General features: G+C 41.1%; 1 protein-coding gene across 2 annotated transcripts in view; it reads right to left on the bottom strand.

The window, feature by feature from the left end:
• LOC109301393 (poly [ADP-ribose] polymerase 14-like) overlaps positions 1 to 16,597 on the bottom strand; it is a 52,534-nt gene that overhangs the window by 20,862 nt on the left and 15,075 nt on the right. For both annotated transcript variants that reach the window (XM_019522548.1, XM_019522547.1), the window contains exons 2-10: positions 16,272 to 16,411; positions 15,676 to 15,715; positions 13,945 to 14,022; positions 12,057 to 12,254; positions 8,212 to 8,472; positions 6,557 to 6,793; positions 2,558 to 4,836; positions 1,219 to 1,455; positions 737 to 958 (exon numbers count right to left, since the gene is read on the bottom strand). In XM_019522548.1, coding sequence (XP_019378093.1) covers positions 737 to 958; positions 1,219 to 1,455; positions 2,558 to 4,836; positions 6,557 to 6,793; positions 8,212 to 8,472; positions 12,057 to 12,254; positions 13,945 to 14,022; positions 15,676 to 15,715; positions 16,272 to 16,411 — 3,692 coding nt within the window. The remainder of the gene's footprint in view (positions 1 to 736; positions 959 to 1,218; positions 1,456 to 2,557; positions 4,837 to 6,556; positions 6,794 to 8,211; positions 8,473 to 12,056; positions 12,255 to 13,944; positions 14,023 to 15,675; positions 15,716 to 16,271; positions 16,412 to 16,597) is intronic.

The raw sequence follows: 16,597 nt of genomic DNA, 5'->3' as shown, positions 1-16,597 counted from the left end.
AGGGGGGGGGGGGGGGGGGAAAAATCAAATGATGGGACAGCATAGTGCCACACAGGAGGAGGAGTGTCATACATATGGTCCATGGGCTTCATTCAGCCTACAGAGCTGCTCTACCTGGCCTACCAAACTACCAGAAGTTGGGGGCATGGTCTGCCATGCAATTCAGGGCCCTTTCACCACCAATGGCCATGGCAAGTGGGGCCAGCTTCACCCCCTTCCCCAGACTTACTGCTGCCAGACCCCCTTACTACTGCTGCTGCCACAGTGGCCACAGCTACCACCACCGTGCACTGGACTGGATCCAGAACTGAAGGACTCCCATGGTCTGGATCTAGCCCATAGCCCTAAGTGAGTTTGACACCCCTTGTCTACGGAAATGTTTTCCCCAATATTCATCTGACACCAGTGCAGGTCTACTATGGTAACAATGCAAAAGTTCAAAAGCAGATGGGCAACCAGTGTTTCTACCCCTATATACAACTCCGACTGGTAAAAACTGCCTGTGCCTGGTTTGCCTTTTATTTTGCTGCTATTACCAGTAGGTTATACAAACGCTACCAAAACTGCAGGAAGAGCTAAACATTCTTGGGGCAGCTTAGAGAGAGGATGAAGACTTTAACAAGAGTGAAGACACAAAGAAATAGGACAAGCTCATTTTTAACCTGGCCCTATTCTTTCAGCCAACTGATAACAGAAACAGTGCATCATAGTAAGACAGTAATTTACAGCAACTTACCTGAAAATTATCTGTATCCTTTGGATGGATCAGAAAGTGAACTTCCTGAAGAGATTTTAAGTTCACCTTACTGCTGAACTGGAACACTTGCTCAAACATTAATTTAGCAACAGCTGTTTTCGGAAATCCTAAGTTCCCCGTCCCAACTGCAGGGAATGCGATTGACTTTAAAGACTGTTCCTCCACGATCTGCAGACATTTTTCAATGATGTCCCCTAGGATCTGTGAAGCAGAACAGCATTCATTTTGGCATGCACAGTTGTGTAGTTTCTTTGGGGCATTGTCTGGTACTAGAAATATCTTAATTCAGGACGGATTTATCAAGATGAGAGGAGATCATTGACATTTAAACTTAGGTTAAGCCCTGGAACCAGGAAATGCTTTACTGGCTTCAGAAGAAATTTTACTTTACAACTATATTAAGGCCAACTGGGAAGCTTGGTCAATCTAATGAGAATTTAGGAAAAGAAAAAGGCTTTTACCTTCTGTGCAGATCCTTGCCCTTTATCCCATGCAGGAATAATGGCATGAAGCACGAAACTGCAGCCTAAGTTGTGTCCCTTTGTTTGGAATACAGACCCTCCACTAGCTACTTTTCCTTGGGCTTCTCCATTTAAGTCTGTCTGAAGCATTGGGCCTGCTTTGCTCAGCAAGACTTTTGACAGTGGACCTTTATCCAGCATTAGATCTTTGGAAACGCTGCTCACAATGACATCCGTCTTAAACAGACAAACAAATAACATTTTATAAAATTTAAACTCAAAATGGCAAGTGCAAACTACATTTGCTGGTTTAATAAACGTCACAAAATCGAGTTAGAAAGTATCAGCGTGGCACAAAGCAAATGCTCAGTTACCTTCCAGCCTCAAAGTCTGAGGTGTATGCAACAAAGTGAAATCTGTCCATCTATACTGAGCAGTTTAAATGTGACCATGGACTGGTCTAAAGCCTGTGTTCCTGCCCCATTCTTCCCACCTCCATTTGAAAAATCCCTGGATAAGATTTTCCTGTAAGAGACAGTTCACCTCCAGTTTTCTTGTCCAAACTTCTCTCTCATCAGCAGAACTGACATAAGGCAGCAGTGAGTTTCAGCCCGCATTACAAAAATGGAGCTACTGCATGAATGCAGACAGGGGGAAAGATGAGGAGAAAGGAAACAGAAGTGGAGGAGGAGTTAAGGAGAGGAATGAAAAAGTGAAGGAGAGGCATTAAACTGAAAACATGGAAGAGAGTTCCTTCTAGCTCACCTGGGGTCAGCACAAGTCATGACAACACCTCATCTCTTGTACAAGGACTATTGTATATCACACTTAAAACAAGCTTCCTTTCACTGGCCAACAGGTCTGTATAGACCCTCCCTCTAAACAGTAAGAGGTAGGTAGTCTTACAAGAAACCGCAAGAACACAGGAGGACAACAGCTAGCTTAAGAGTTGCAGTACTGCTGTTTTAACCATTGGTTTTAGTTTATTATACAGAGCAAATTGTTCAACACAGCCAAAGCCACATCAAGCAATGGAACAAAGGGCTTAACCCAAATCTCTCCAAAAGTGAGATAAATCAATTCCATCTACCATGCGTCCGCTCTTCTCTACGTATGAAAGAACGGCACAAAGACTAAACGCGGTTTGACTAAGACTAGATGCACAAAGACTAAATGCATCTATTTTAACATGTAAAATAGTGACTCAGTTATAAATCATAACAGACAAATCATTTCATTTTTACTTATAAATAATACAAGTATCTTCTTATTAATTTTACATCTGAAAACAAAACTTTGAACCACGCTAGATAAACAGCTGCTAAATTAGAACACTTACTGTTGCATCTTCAAGGCCTCCTTTCAACAGCCTAATGTTCAGACCTTCAGCTGTAGTTACCATTTGGAGAGCCTCTCCATCTTTAGTGTTTCTAGCTTTTGAGGGCTGGGAATCTGCTGCAGACCAAGCTGATGAACAGGATGAGGATGACTTCTCTCCCGACACTTCTTCCAAAGCATCAATGAGAGCCTTGACTGTCTTCTCATCAGTGTCCACAAGATGAATCTCTTTCAAACAGCTGTCACCTGTGGAATCTTCCAAGGTTTCCTTAATGGATGTTGCAATTGAAAGTGCACACAACTTTAATGGGAATCCAAAAAGCCCCGAGCTTATTGCAGGGAGTGCGATGGAACGATGATTGTATGTTTCAGCAAGTTTTAGACTTTTCTCTACTGCTTTTTTTAAAAGCTCCACACACAGTTCTGCTTCGTTCTGCTTCCACCTGGGACCAACAGCATGCACCACCTGTTTACAAGGGAGTTTCCCAGGCTTTGTAATCACCGCACACCCAGGCTGCAAACAGCCGTGCTCTCTCACAAAGCGGTCACACTCTGCCTGGAGTTCTGGGCCTGCAGCTTCTAAAAGTGCCCCAGCAAGGCCACCAAGGTGCTTTAAGTCTTCGTTTGATGCATTCACAATAACGTCGACGGGATGACTGCACAAGTCACCTCTATAAACTTCCACCAGAACCCCATTTTGCAGGGCTTTGGTCCAACAGATCCCGCTTGATTTCTTATGAACATTACTAACTGCGTCATCTTTTTCACATTCTTCTCCCTCTTCTTGAAGCCTGATCAGACACCTAAATTTTTGCTCCACCCCACTACTATATAAGGATTCAGAGTCTTTGAAAAACTGCCTGGCCCCTGGTTTATCAATTAATACGTTTTTAGAATGCAACGTAGACAGAATTCGTTCAAGCATCGTCACTGCTTTCAGCACTTCCACTTTCGATCCACTCAGGGAAATGCTCTTACGTGAAGTCTGTGTGCCAAATTCAATTTTCACATGTTTTTTTTCTAACTCCAGGCAAACACTGGACTTCCGTTCCTTTAAAAACATTACAACTGCCACAGACTTTGCTTTAATGATCTTTTGAACTTGGGTATTTCTATCTAAAAAATCATGCAGTTGCTGATAGGCTTCTCCAACTACTCTAAAATAACCAGCAATAACTATCCGATCCTCCATCTCATCAATTGTAATGCTTTCCTTCAAACAGTTGTGTGCTTTGTACAAACGGTTAGTGAGGTCCCGCCATTCTCGCTTTCTGAGGACTGACTGATCCTCCAGCTCAATGCATTTATAGGTCAAATCCCTCACCATTACTTCTTCTGCTTTTTGCAGTACTTCAGGAGATGCTCCTATCAGCATTAGGACTTCATCGCCAAGCTCATAAAAGGCACTAATTTGATTTGACACAAATAAGCTCTGTGAGACCACTTCATTATCTACATGCTGTAGAAACTGGTAAATGTAAGGATGCATAGAGATTGCTTTCTTTTCCAGGCTGTGTACCTTTTCCAGTATTTCACTTTTGATTTTATAAACATCTTCAGCCACACCAAACAGGCTCAGCTTCTTTGATGAAGGATCATAAGTTATCTTCATGGATGGATACTCCTTATAAACATCATCAAGTCTAGAAGTGTTTAAAACTGCATACTCTCCTGGGGCAATGGACACCTTTTCTTCAGTAACATTCTTTTCTCTGTCTATCTTTTTAGTTGCCTTTTCTATTAGCAAGTTCATTTCTTGCTCTGCATCCTTCATAAACTCTTTGCCACCTACTAAGACAACCATCTCCTTGGAAATCTCAGGTATGATTAAGACCTGATCCCTCTTCACACTATTTCTAATGGCTTCCCACACCTCTGAATTTATTTTATATTTAGTGGTCTTGTACTCCGATATGCTACTTGAAAACTTTGCAGAAACATCTTTATTCCATGTCTTGATCGCCTGAGCCATTGATCTTTTGTGGCTGGACAAAGCATTGGAGAAAGACAGCACAATTTGGGGATTTCCACAACTGGGTGGTGGCCATGTTATGTCACAGTTGCAATCTGCCATATCATGATTTATTTTTTGGATTAGCTTCTGATCCTCCTGCAAAAGCTTCCAGATATGAGGATTCAGAGGCATTTTGATTGGTTCCGGTTTTTTTATTTGTGGCCCTTCCTTTCCATATAGAGCTGTGCCCAGTGAGCTGTGGTAAGGATATACTGAAATTGGAACTTGGTTGAGTGAATGCTGCTTTCTTAAGACAGTGTTTACATCTAAAAAGAAAAAGAAAAAGCCACCAAAACAATCAATTGTATCCATTTCACTTTACACACTTACTTATTTTTTTAAATCTGAAAAAAGCAGAAACCCTTGAATTACTGCATTTCTGTTTATTTGAAAGGAGTATCTGCCTGTCTGTCTGTCAAGCACTTCTGCATCACTGAAATGCTACCTTTTTTTCTACGTACTCTGGAGGACTTCACACATTGCAAATTGATAAAAGGCAGGGAAGGGGAGACCTCAAGAGTTTATCTAGTTCATCCACCTGCCCCAAGGCAGGATCAGCTCTACAGAAACGATTTCTGTCAGACGTCTGTCTAACTTGCTCTTAAAACAAACAGCCTTCAACGATATATATTCAAGAGCTTACCTGATACATTCTTCCTGATATCCAACCTAAATCTCTCTTGTGACAATTCAAGCCCATTACATGTCCTGCCCCACGTGGGGTGACATCTCCCTTCAGTCTTCCCTTCTCTAGACAAAAACTCAGTTCTTTCAACCTTTCCTCATAGGTCATGGCTTCCAAATCTATTTAGACATCACACTGAGGTGTTGGCTTTTTTCCCCCCCCAACCATATAACACGGTTGATTCATGTTCAGTTAGATCTTCTATAACCCCTAGATCTTTCCGTGGAGAGCTTCTTTCTAGCCAGGTGTTCTCATGTTGCATTTTGCAGCTGCCCACTGCATTTGTCCTTGTGGAATTTCACCTCTTCCAAGCCATTTTCCCCATTTCTCAAGATAATTTTGGATTCTAATATAGGTAGCAAGCACTTTGCAGGGCAGTATCTAAAATTTAATAAATGCACTTACCACTTCCATTATACAAGAAATCAATGAAAGGATTGAACAGTGCTAGACCCAGGACAGCCTAATGCAACCCTACTTGCTACATCCTTGAATTTTAAGAGTGAGCCATTAATTCCTACAGTGCTTTAAATACGTCCACTGCTTAACAAGCCAGGATGCTAGCCTGAATTAAGAACAGTAATAAATACTTATTCTTGACGTAAGCAAATTTAGTGCGTCATTTCTTTCAGAAAAGTAGAAGAAGTTCTACAGTCGGGTTCTTTCTGCCTCTTCATACATATTGTGGTGTCAACTGCTGGCCAATTACTGATTCCATTTACAACTGGTTAAAAACTGAGGTAAGTCCCTTAAATGACAGACATGTCAGATGTGACACATTGTATTCAGCTTTTTCAAGCAAGAACTGATTTATGGGAATGAGATTTTAGGTGGACCTGCACAATTACAACGCAATGTTTCACACAGAATTTTAAACACAGAAATTGTTGTGCGTTTCAAACAGATGTTCAATTTATTTAACCTCTTAGAGCCAAATCTTGCTGGTCTTTCCTTTAGGAGGGAGACACGATCCTCATTTGGCATAAAACTACATAGCTAATACCTTTTATATGAAGTCCAATACCAAAGCTAGACAAAAAGCATGACACTTCTTCCCCTCATCCTCAATTGTGGGGAACTCAGGTGCTACAGCAAGGAACGCAGGCTAATTATCTACTGTAGGTGGAATGAAGAAAGAGCCTACATACTATATACATCCAGCTCCCGGCCAGTCTGCTGCCAAACCAGCACTGTTATCCCTTTTCATGGAGTAAAGTTGTTATTTCTCAAGTACCTATTCTATTTGCATGTTGCTCTTTACACCCTAAGATAGAACAAAATGTTACACGTTTGTACATTACCCTTGGAATCATGGAAGGTGACGAGAACTGCATTATCTTCCGGTAGTTGTTGAACATCAGACACTTGTGCGCCTCCGTTTTTCTTATTTTCAAAATAAACACTTATATAATCAGACGATATGTTAGGTGGTAAGTTTTCAATTTTAATTATGTTGGTCTCCTCCAGATGACCCGCTTTAAGTCCTTGCTGCTTTGCCCTGTGGTTTTCATTGAATGTTTGAACAAATTTCTCAATATCTAGAAACAAAACATGAATGATTATCTGGAGAACTTGTTTTTCAGAGATCAGAAAACCAGAACAAACACTGTGCAGCAGAGGCAGACCAAACTGTTGTATTGCATGCCTTTTTTTTTTTGTACTATTATTCCAGTCTGTTACCTCAGCAGCAACAACAGGGCCAAACAGAGGGTTTGTGCTCATTCAGTTAGTGCACCCTTGTACACACCCAGTGTTCAACCACAGCTTGCTTTATGCCTATGACACTGGGGATTTCAGGGTAACCTCTTAACAAGAGCTACCCAAGTCTGTTTGGCTTCTATGATTAAACCAGACCGGAAGCAATCAGTTTGGCCTGCCTGAAGTTTTATGCAAAGTTATTCTGACCTACACTGGATTTGGAAAATACAATGTTTTCACTTGCCTAGAATAAGTGTCCTTGCATCAAACAAGTAAAATACCATTAGCTTTCAAGGTAAAGAGGGAGATGAGCAGATTTTACTTGTGTGGCAAATACTGCAGTGTCACAAATGCGTGACAATACCTGGCCAGGACTAAATGAGGAATTGTTGTCAGAGATGGAAATAAAGAACTGGAGTCATTCTGGACTTTTACCTGGACACTAAGACCTACAGACCATGCTCCCTCTCAAAGCTATTTGCTGACAACGGTCATGGTTTTCCATGCCACTGCATCTAACTTGTTAATAATCATCAAGCTTTTGCTCAGAAAAAATTCACACTTCTCACTGAAGTGGAATGAGAGACAACTGGTCATCCAGAATAGTTATAATGTACATTAGTATACTATACTGATGAAGGACACAGATATAAATGAGAACAAGCTACAAAATGGGCTTAAAGAAAAACTAAAAGGAATAATGTAGGTTGCATGCTATATATAGTCATATGCTATTGGGGTGGTATATGGATTTGAAGTGTTTACCTTTTAGCAACCATATATTTATTTAAGGACAAATACTGTGCCATTAGAGGCCAGATGCAAAGCTACCATCAACTTAAATGGAAAAAAAGGATGTAGCCCTTAGGAAATAATATTTGGTGCAGTTTACGCCACAAAATAATGGCCCATAATCTTAATTTACCAAGTGCAAAACATATGTATCACTTGCAACAGTTCACTGCCAACTGCCCAGCACTTCTGTAGCTGAGTCTATAAAATTTAGAGATGGTTATTGTCCCAGCTATGGTCACTATATATAGTGGGTCCAACTCATTTCTCCCTCAGACTGACCTAGTGTAGCTTCATTGACTTTAGTGGGAGTTACCCTGATTTGCAACGGAGGAGAGATCAGACTACGTGTGAAACCTTTGACATAACATCACCCTCATTTTTCTAGCTAACCTGACACATTAGTTGAATGATCCCCCTTTAACATCTCAGATGAAAGAGATACATGGCATACATTCCTCCTTACCAATGTTCTTGATAAACGTGATTACAGCAGCATTTAGTTCAGGTATTAGTTCCATACTGAAGTCATCATCATCTACTGATAAGCCACTGATATTCTCCACCAGTAGAGTCAACACACATTCTTTTGTAGTCTCCCGTACGTTTTCTAGCACAACCAAGGATGAAGACAGGACTTCTTGAATATCCTCCACTTGGAGTGGTTTCACACAAAGTGCAATTTTCTTTACTGAGTGATTCTTTCGTTGCAAGATGTCTCGAGCATCTAGTTCCCCAGAAATATACACACACATAGCGATCACCATTATATAACCAGTTCTGAGTAACTACAGGTATTAACGTTAAGTAAGCCCTGATATATTTTTAAAGACTAGGTTGATTCATACTTTCTTTTGTTATGGAAGAAGTGGAAACTTATTATAAATGTTAGAAGTAGGAATTAGGTTAAAAATTATTCTGTTATCCAGAATAATTTGAACCTGCAGCAGCATATGTTATCAGCTACATTACTAGTGCCAATTAGTCCTCAAGGGTCAAAGGGTATTGGCAGGAAAGAGTGTGTGCAACATGGACACCATGTTCACACCACTGTAACTTACATTGGTTCTGTATCTAATGTAAATTGCACCAAGATGTGGAGCATACAGATGTCCAACTACTACATTTTGTTATATACAACTTGCTCCAGAATATAAAAGCCTTGTTTTTTGAAAGACAGAATAAAGAAAAAAAAGAAAGCAAGCTTTTCCCAGAGTTATGGCTACACAGAGATGGGACAGAGCTTAATCTTCAGCAGACTCATCCTCCTTTCCCTGCTTAGCTGCTGCTGAAGACTGGTCTCCATGACTGGATCTATAATTTTGGACAGCTGAAGAGTTTCCAAGGTTGTGAAATGGGGGGAGAGACTCCAGGAGGAAACAGACAGAAAAACCGCCCTAAAAAGGCTAGCTCAATCAAGGTAATTAAAAAGTGATATGTTCATTAACACCTCTGGAGTGAAGAGCAAGGAGCCATTAAGTCACTGCCTCAATATTAATACCAAGGCTGCTGCACTGTGGAGCAGGAATCAAGGGAAGAAAGTCAGCATCCCCACTTAATACACACACCCCAATTTTGAGGGGCTTATTTTGCAGAAAAAGGTACATGTATGTAAGAATATACAGTAGAGAGGGATAGCTGGACAAGGCTAGAAGCTATTACACATCTTTGCAACTAGGTGGTAGGACAGCTGATAATAGCCTGTTTACTACGAACAAATGACTACCCTGGATAAGCTACATACAAACAACGCCTACATCAATACAGCTTAGACCAGGTGTAGCTTTAATATCAGATTCTTTCAGAGGTAATTTGAGACAAAATTGAGCAGTTAGGCCAGTATCATGTTCACTCTCCCCCCTCCTCACACCCCCCAAACACCTGTGTAAAGGCTGACCATCTCAGTATAAAACAAATGGTTTATCTTGACCCTAATACAGTGCTCTTGATTAGTATGCGAATGAAAGATCAGCAAGGACTAATCAATTAGCTTACATTTCTACCAAAATACATTAAATATCTTTATTTAGGAAGCCATTCAGCAAGGCACATATGCAAATATAGTCCCATTAAACTTAAACTAGTTATTAAGGCTAGGATTTTCACAGAAGGATCAGTGAAGTAGGTGTTCACATCCCATGGATACGAATGGGAAATGGGTGCCTAATTTTGAAATGCTTTAGCTTCTCAGAGTGCTTTATTGGACCTGAGCCCTAAGCTCAAATATCACATTGCTGCCAGAAACATTTCTTTTCACTATTATAATAAAAGTAACATCTAAAAATAACTATCAGCAAGACTGGAAAAACGCATTATTTCTGTCCATTAATGTTGTGCATTTGACAGCACTTTGTACAGAGTAAAACTACACCATTTGCAATGAATAGTCAGCCTGTTTCTCTTGCTTGCTAAGGTAACATAACAGAAAAAACACTTTAGCCAAAAGAAAAATGTAACCATCAGGCTACAAAGAAAATTAGGGGGCCTGGGTAAGACCTGAAGTCACTTAAAATTCATTTTCAACTGGCTAAATAGTTCCCCATGAAAATGCTACTGAAACAGTCAAGCAAACCCTTTCCCTTCGTCTTACCTGTCAGTACAGTAGCAACGATGAGGTCAGGTCAATTGTTGCCGCTGATCTGACTTTTATTATACAGTGGCCAAACATTTGGTGAACACAACTCCCTGACTTATAGCTGTAGCACGTGGGTTTTCAAACACTCAGACCATAGACTGCTTAGCTTTCAAGGTCAGGTGCACTCAAATCTGGCCTGCCCACACAGTCAAGCAAACATTATCTAGTGAAGTTATTCCTGAGAGCCTTTGTCTTATGCCACATGGAGCTATGCTCCTCCCTACTAGCACTCTTTCATCTTGACCTGCTTCCCTGATCAGTTCTCTTCTTGTCTCTTGGTTTAAGTTTTCTGGTCTTCTCTGTTGCTTTCCTAATTTCCTCCAGTGGCATTCACATTGGAGGAAGGGAAGTACAACAGGCTGCGTGGAGCTTCATGAAGCTGAACAATAGCGAGCTCAGTTAAACTTAGGCAGCTGGAAGCTACATAATGGTCAGAAGAGGACAGCAGATTAATCTCTACTTCTCACTTTGAAGAAACGCCAAGAAGAAAAATCTGGAGGTGCCCTTGAGTCCTACCCTAACAAAATGAGAAACAGTGAGGCTTCGATCAAAATGGTGATTTTTATGTTGCAGGTAAGTAACCTGAGGTCTGGGTTTTCTTTTCCACTGTTGGTCTGTGAGTCTCAATAAACCCTGGTTTCTGAATACAGCTCAGTGATTCTGCAGAACAGTTGTGCCACAGATGCCACCCACAAAGATTTGTATACTTCATCTTAAATCAGCCCCTCTGCCTTCAACCCCTTCTCTCACACAGGAGGGTCAAACTATGATTCAGGCATTTCTGGTTACTCTCAGAAGCTAGGTGTCATAAACGTTCTGGGTTTTCAGGTGTAAGACCTCGGCACTGAGGATGATCGTGAAGTGTCCTCTTGAATGTAACTTAATTAAAAGGTAACTTAGCCTGAGGGTAGTTTTGCTTGTACTCCTCTCTTCTGAATTTGGTTGAGGTTCTCTATTTTCTCAGCTGAATAGTTCTACAGCCAATATCTCAGTATAAACCTAACTCTAATCTAATCCAACAAGGAAGCCATCTCAGTCCAGGAATAGCCTTTTTCCATTTTCTGTTGACCCTGGCACCCTATACCACCCTAACTGGAAATATGCCCACCCATATCCAGAACTTTTAGCAAAGCATTTCCTTAGGCAGCTGGCAAAGCTTATCTATTCTGCCCACAGTGCCAGGATAGACTTGGTGTAACAAGAATTTTGAAAAATAGCATCAGCGTTTCTCTTTTCTGCAATACTATGGGATTTACTCCCTTTCCCAGCTTCCAGAAAAAATGGAATTTCGGGTGAAGTAAAAAGCACAAGGTAAAGTTTGCACCCAATCTGCAGCCAAAGCACAATGCAGCCCCCAACCCCAGGTGCTGAACTGGAATAAGGCCTGCTGCTCCACTATGCTCCTTATATAATACCCTGCACTAGATCTTTGTAAGCATGGATATAGCAATTTATCCCAGCACTCCCCACTTGTGCTACTATATTCAGAGCTTGTGTGAAACCTGCAACATCTCCAGTGCAGCACTGTGGGAGGTGCAAACTGTGCGCATGGGCCTAGGAGTAGGGAACAGTACTCTGATCACACCTAGTCCTACATAAACAGCATGGGATTTCCAGGGTATGGCGAGCTTTGCACCAACAGTGGCCTACTTTTGAGAACCACCACAATATCATACCTTCTTCCTTTTCGAAGGTGATGAAAATTTGTTGATGGTCTCTGACACAGGACTTGATGGGTCCTCCACCTGACCGCTTTTTATTTTCAAAGTACATTTCCAAGAGATCGTCTTCAATATCCTCCTCAGTGGCAGTTGTGATGACCACAGTGAATTCCTTAGAGGGCGTTGTCTCTCCTCCAAATTTCCCTGAAGGATCTGGAAAATAAAAACATAAAAAAATAAAAAAAAATAAATCAAAGATGGGAAGTCTGATAAAAAATTTAAATAACCAAAATTAGGTGCTCCCCTCCCCTTCTAAGGACTTTATACCAAGTTTACCAGCTCAAAAACAAGGGGAGAGGAAAAATAAGGAAGAGATTTTTTCCTAAAATGACACATCTCAGTTTTGTTTAATAGAGTTCTTTTTAAAAAAAAATTCTACTGTACTGGCATGGGAAGATTTGGGAACAATAGTACTAGAAACAAGGTCTCTGTTTCTCTACACAACTGGGACTGCAGGGGCAGGGACTTTTCACAAGGCCTAGTCAGTTTGACTAAGCCTTGACAAAGGGGAACCACTGGTTGGGCTTTGATTTCATTTCCCCTTGTGTTTCCCATCATTAATCGCCAGCACAGTTCCAACAGTGGGCACACTGGTGGGACCTCAGGCAGATGGGCTGCTAGCAGTTAACAGGGTTTTATCACTGTGACATCTAGCCCAATTCTGAGTGGCACAGGATGCAGTCCTGAAAATGCATACATTTTCTTGCCATTTTCCAGTTGGCCTAATAAAAAGGTATTATTTTGGAACCAAGAGTTCTAGTGTTTTGTATGTCTTTTTGTCTCACACCAACATGGCTACCAAGTACACCCCTACAATATTACCAACACTGGCAGTGCTGCCTAGGCAGTAGCACTAAGGGTTATCTGTGCAGTGTTGCCAGCGTTGGCAATTTACAAAGAACCAAGGTCAAGCTGCAGAAATCTGCCTAAAGCAAAGGCCCCAGAGCCTGTTTCCAAGTGACTGCAAAGTACACCCTTTATAGATAGTACAACTAGTCTGGTCAGCAAAGTAAAGGAAAAAAAAAAACACCAACACATCCAGCTAAACCAATAAACTAAATTAAACAAAGCACAAGCCCTGGATAGTGACATTATAGAAGAATGCCTTAAAACAGATATTCAAAATACAGTATATCATAGCTCTAGCTTAAAAATGTTAATAGTAGCGGTTACTGTAACCACATGTGCCAAATACAGTTTTGTAAGAAGAGATGTGTGTGTTCATGTTTGTTGGGAAGTTGTAGGCAGGCAAGGTTCTTTGGATAGATGTGATATATTTTATAAGGCCAAATAAGTCATCTAATCCTCCCTTCCAGAACTGGAACTTTCACAAGGATGCAAATCCCTACTAACTGACACCTTCCTAGTCCATAAAAGAACTGGCCTGATTCAGTTCAGGTCCAAAAGTTTCAGCAAAATGGAAACTATCAATAAAGCCAACCAGAGAATATTTATTAGACTATCAAAATGAGCGGTCTATAAATATAGGGTATAGATTTGAGAGGAATTTGAAGAACTTGGCATATACAAGAAGACTTGCTACTATTCTTCATGCCATCCTCTATGCCTTCTTGAGAATCCCCAGTTGATATAGGTAAGAATCCATGTTGCGTCATCATTCATAGCCAGATAGACTTTAGGATAAGTCTATTTTTGTGTTTTGGGGTACAACTAATACATGGTCATGTTGCAGACCCATTTCTTGCTTCTTTTATCAGTAGCCAACCTACTAGATCACTGGTAATCCAGGTAGCAATAGAGAAAGCTTAACTGCAAAGGGGTAGGCTAGCATATAGGCTTGTTGAATTCGAGACTGCCCACAGTTAACAAACTGCAAACATACCTGGCTTCGGCTCTTGCTCTACACGCGCAGAATTCCCATCAGCACTCAGGGCTGGAACAAATGCTTCCGATTCATTAACTAGAAGGAAAAAAAAAACAAAACAAAACACCACAAGTGATTGTTGCTTACTGCAGGTAAAAAAAAAACAAAAAAAAAAACACACACAAAAAACAAACACCCTCTGTTTTTACAGGTACAAATTCATCTAGCTTGATTGTGTTACCTTTGACAGCACTTACACCTTTAAAACATTCATACCTTGTAGTATATATTTATTTCAACCCAGGCATGGTATCATTCAAACATGTTGTACAAGCTTAAAGATTAAGAGGCATTACATTAAAAATAAACTAGTACACAGAAAACCATTAGAATGTGTCCATCTGTAATTTTTCCTGAAACATGGATCAGCCTTCCCAACACATTACAGCACTTTGAAGTGAACACTTGCTTCTAGAAAAGAGGCTGTTGAACAATAGATCTCAGAAACAAGCTTCCTCCAGGGAGAAGCAACTTTAAGGCTTACGCCCCTAATGTGCTTAATTAATGCTTAGTACAGTATGGTCCTGATTCTGCCCAAGAATTTTGACTGGTACTGCACCAAGAATACTTGCAATAGTAACTTGAGACAAAAGTCAACAACTGAAGCTGCCAGACTGCACTGGTCTTACCACCTATGTTCACATGTGAACAACCTTTATTGCACAAATAAGGAGTTCTCAAGCAGGATAATGCAGTGCCGGGCTATTGTAAACTAATAGGAAAGGAGAACCTTAGTTTTGTTTGAGCTAAAAGCCCTATACCAAGAGCCATAGCAAAAAATATTTTTTCACTCAATTACCAAGTTTAATTAAGGTAATTTGTGTTATCAATTAAGCATGAGTTTTCTGGAGTTCAATAATGGTTAAAGAAAATGTGGTGGGGACTCGAGTCCTTTTCTGGACAAGGACTTAATGGATATATTGATGCAAAGCACTGCATGTTGTGCTGAGATGCATTAGCTCTCGCTGTGCTATATCTGGAACCAGCAGCATAGCCATATTAATGATGCACTGGCTTCAAGTTTTCCTTAAAGTAGTGTAGCACTGTGTCCAAACTAATGCAGGTCTGCTGCTTCCAGTTCCAGAACTAGCAAAGACAAAGCTAGCGGGAGTATCTCTGAAGTGCTGCCTTGAACACCTACTTGGAACGCCTTCATGAGAAATTTGGATGTTTATCTTGTTGGGATCCTTTGACCTCTGCTGACTTCCTATCCCTGGGGCAGGGGGCTAGACTCAATGATCTTCCGAGGTCCCTTCCAGCCCTAATGTCTATGAAATCTATGAATGAAAATAGCCAGATCCAGAGATGTTGCACCTGGACAGCAGCTTGCAACATGAAACAACAGTACTCAGCAGTCAGATCCAGAATATTCCTCACTTAAGTTGACTGCTGTTCTGGATAACCATATGCCACCAGAATCCAAATCCAGGTGTGAAAAATAGATCTCTACTAAAGGCTCTTTCACATTTCCAATTTTCTCATCGACTTACTAGCTGCTAGACTGGGACAAGAACCAAGAGACAGTGGGGAAATTTCTCTTGCTTACTAGGAGTTTTAATCTTTGAGACCCATAGGTCAGTCCTTCACATAGCACAGCAGCTTCATTGCACAAACCAGCACCTAGATTTTATTTTATAAAAACAAATCTGATGCATTTAGTGGGGTTTATGGTTTCAAACAAAAAATTACCTGACTCTTGGAATGTGCTGGCTGGCTCCGGCTCCAGCTCCTGAAACCAGAACAATCAACCCATTAAAAATACCATATTTACTCAATTCCAAGATGAGGTAATTTCCTCATTTAACAAGCATAAGCTGGTGGAAGGCAGAAAATGCTCTCTGCCCCTGCGGCCTCAGCTCCTGCCCACCTGCCCACTGCAGCCTCAACTTCTCTCCACCTCCTTTCTCTACTCTGCCACCCTCTTGTGTCTCCCCCACTTGTCTGCAGGGGCAGATAAGCAGCAAGGGGCAAGGTGTGGGGGGGCAAGCATCAGGGGTCAAACCCCACTGCCTGCCCCCTTATCTCTGGTCTTCTACTGCTTGCCTTCCCTGCTACTGCTTTCCCAACTGCAGCAGCAAGGGGAATGAACTTAAGACAGCCTTCCAATAATTAAATGTCATACATGGAAAATTATAGCATGTTTATAAAATTGTCCATGTATAGAATCTAATTATTAGGTATCATCACAAATTCAGGGTCATCCTGGACTCAAGTAAATGCGGTATCACCTGCTACCGTTTCAAAAGCTCTGGCCTCGGCAAGGAGGGCATGCCATAACTACTTACCTGCTGGGGGATCAGCTCTTCCTGAGACTCTTTCTTCTCAGTTGTGCTCGTTGTTTCCAGCTTCCTGACCACCAGCTGCAACTTCCCTGTCTCTGCCCAATCGACCTCATGGTTCTTTTGGTCAAGGACTCGCTGCCTCACTAAAATACAAAGGAGAACTATGATAGTCATGGTTAAAACAGGCATTAGTTTATGTCTACATGGCCTCAAAATGGGCCACATACTTTTTTCCACTGAACGCTTAAGAAATCACAAAATTTTCACAATGAAAAAAAATGCCAGCAACAAAAGGGAGCTGCATGCTCAGGGGCAACCAGCACGGGTTC

Source organism: Gavialis gangeticus, unplaced genomic scaffold (assembly GCF_001723915.1).
Source record: "Gavialis gangeticus isolate Ggan-Ray unplaced genomic scaffold, GavGan_comp1, whole genome shotgun sequence".
NCBI classification, from domain to species: Eukaryota; Metazoa; Chordata; order Crocodylia; family Gavialidae; genus Gavialis; species Gavialis gangeticus.
This window is presented reverse-complemented; position numbering and strand designations above follow the sequence as displayed.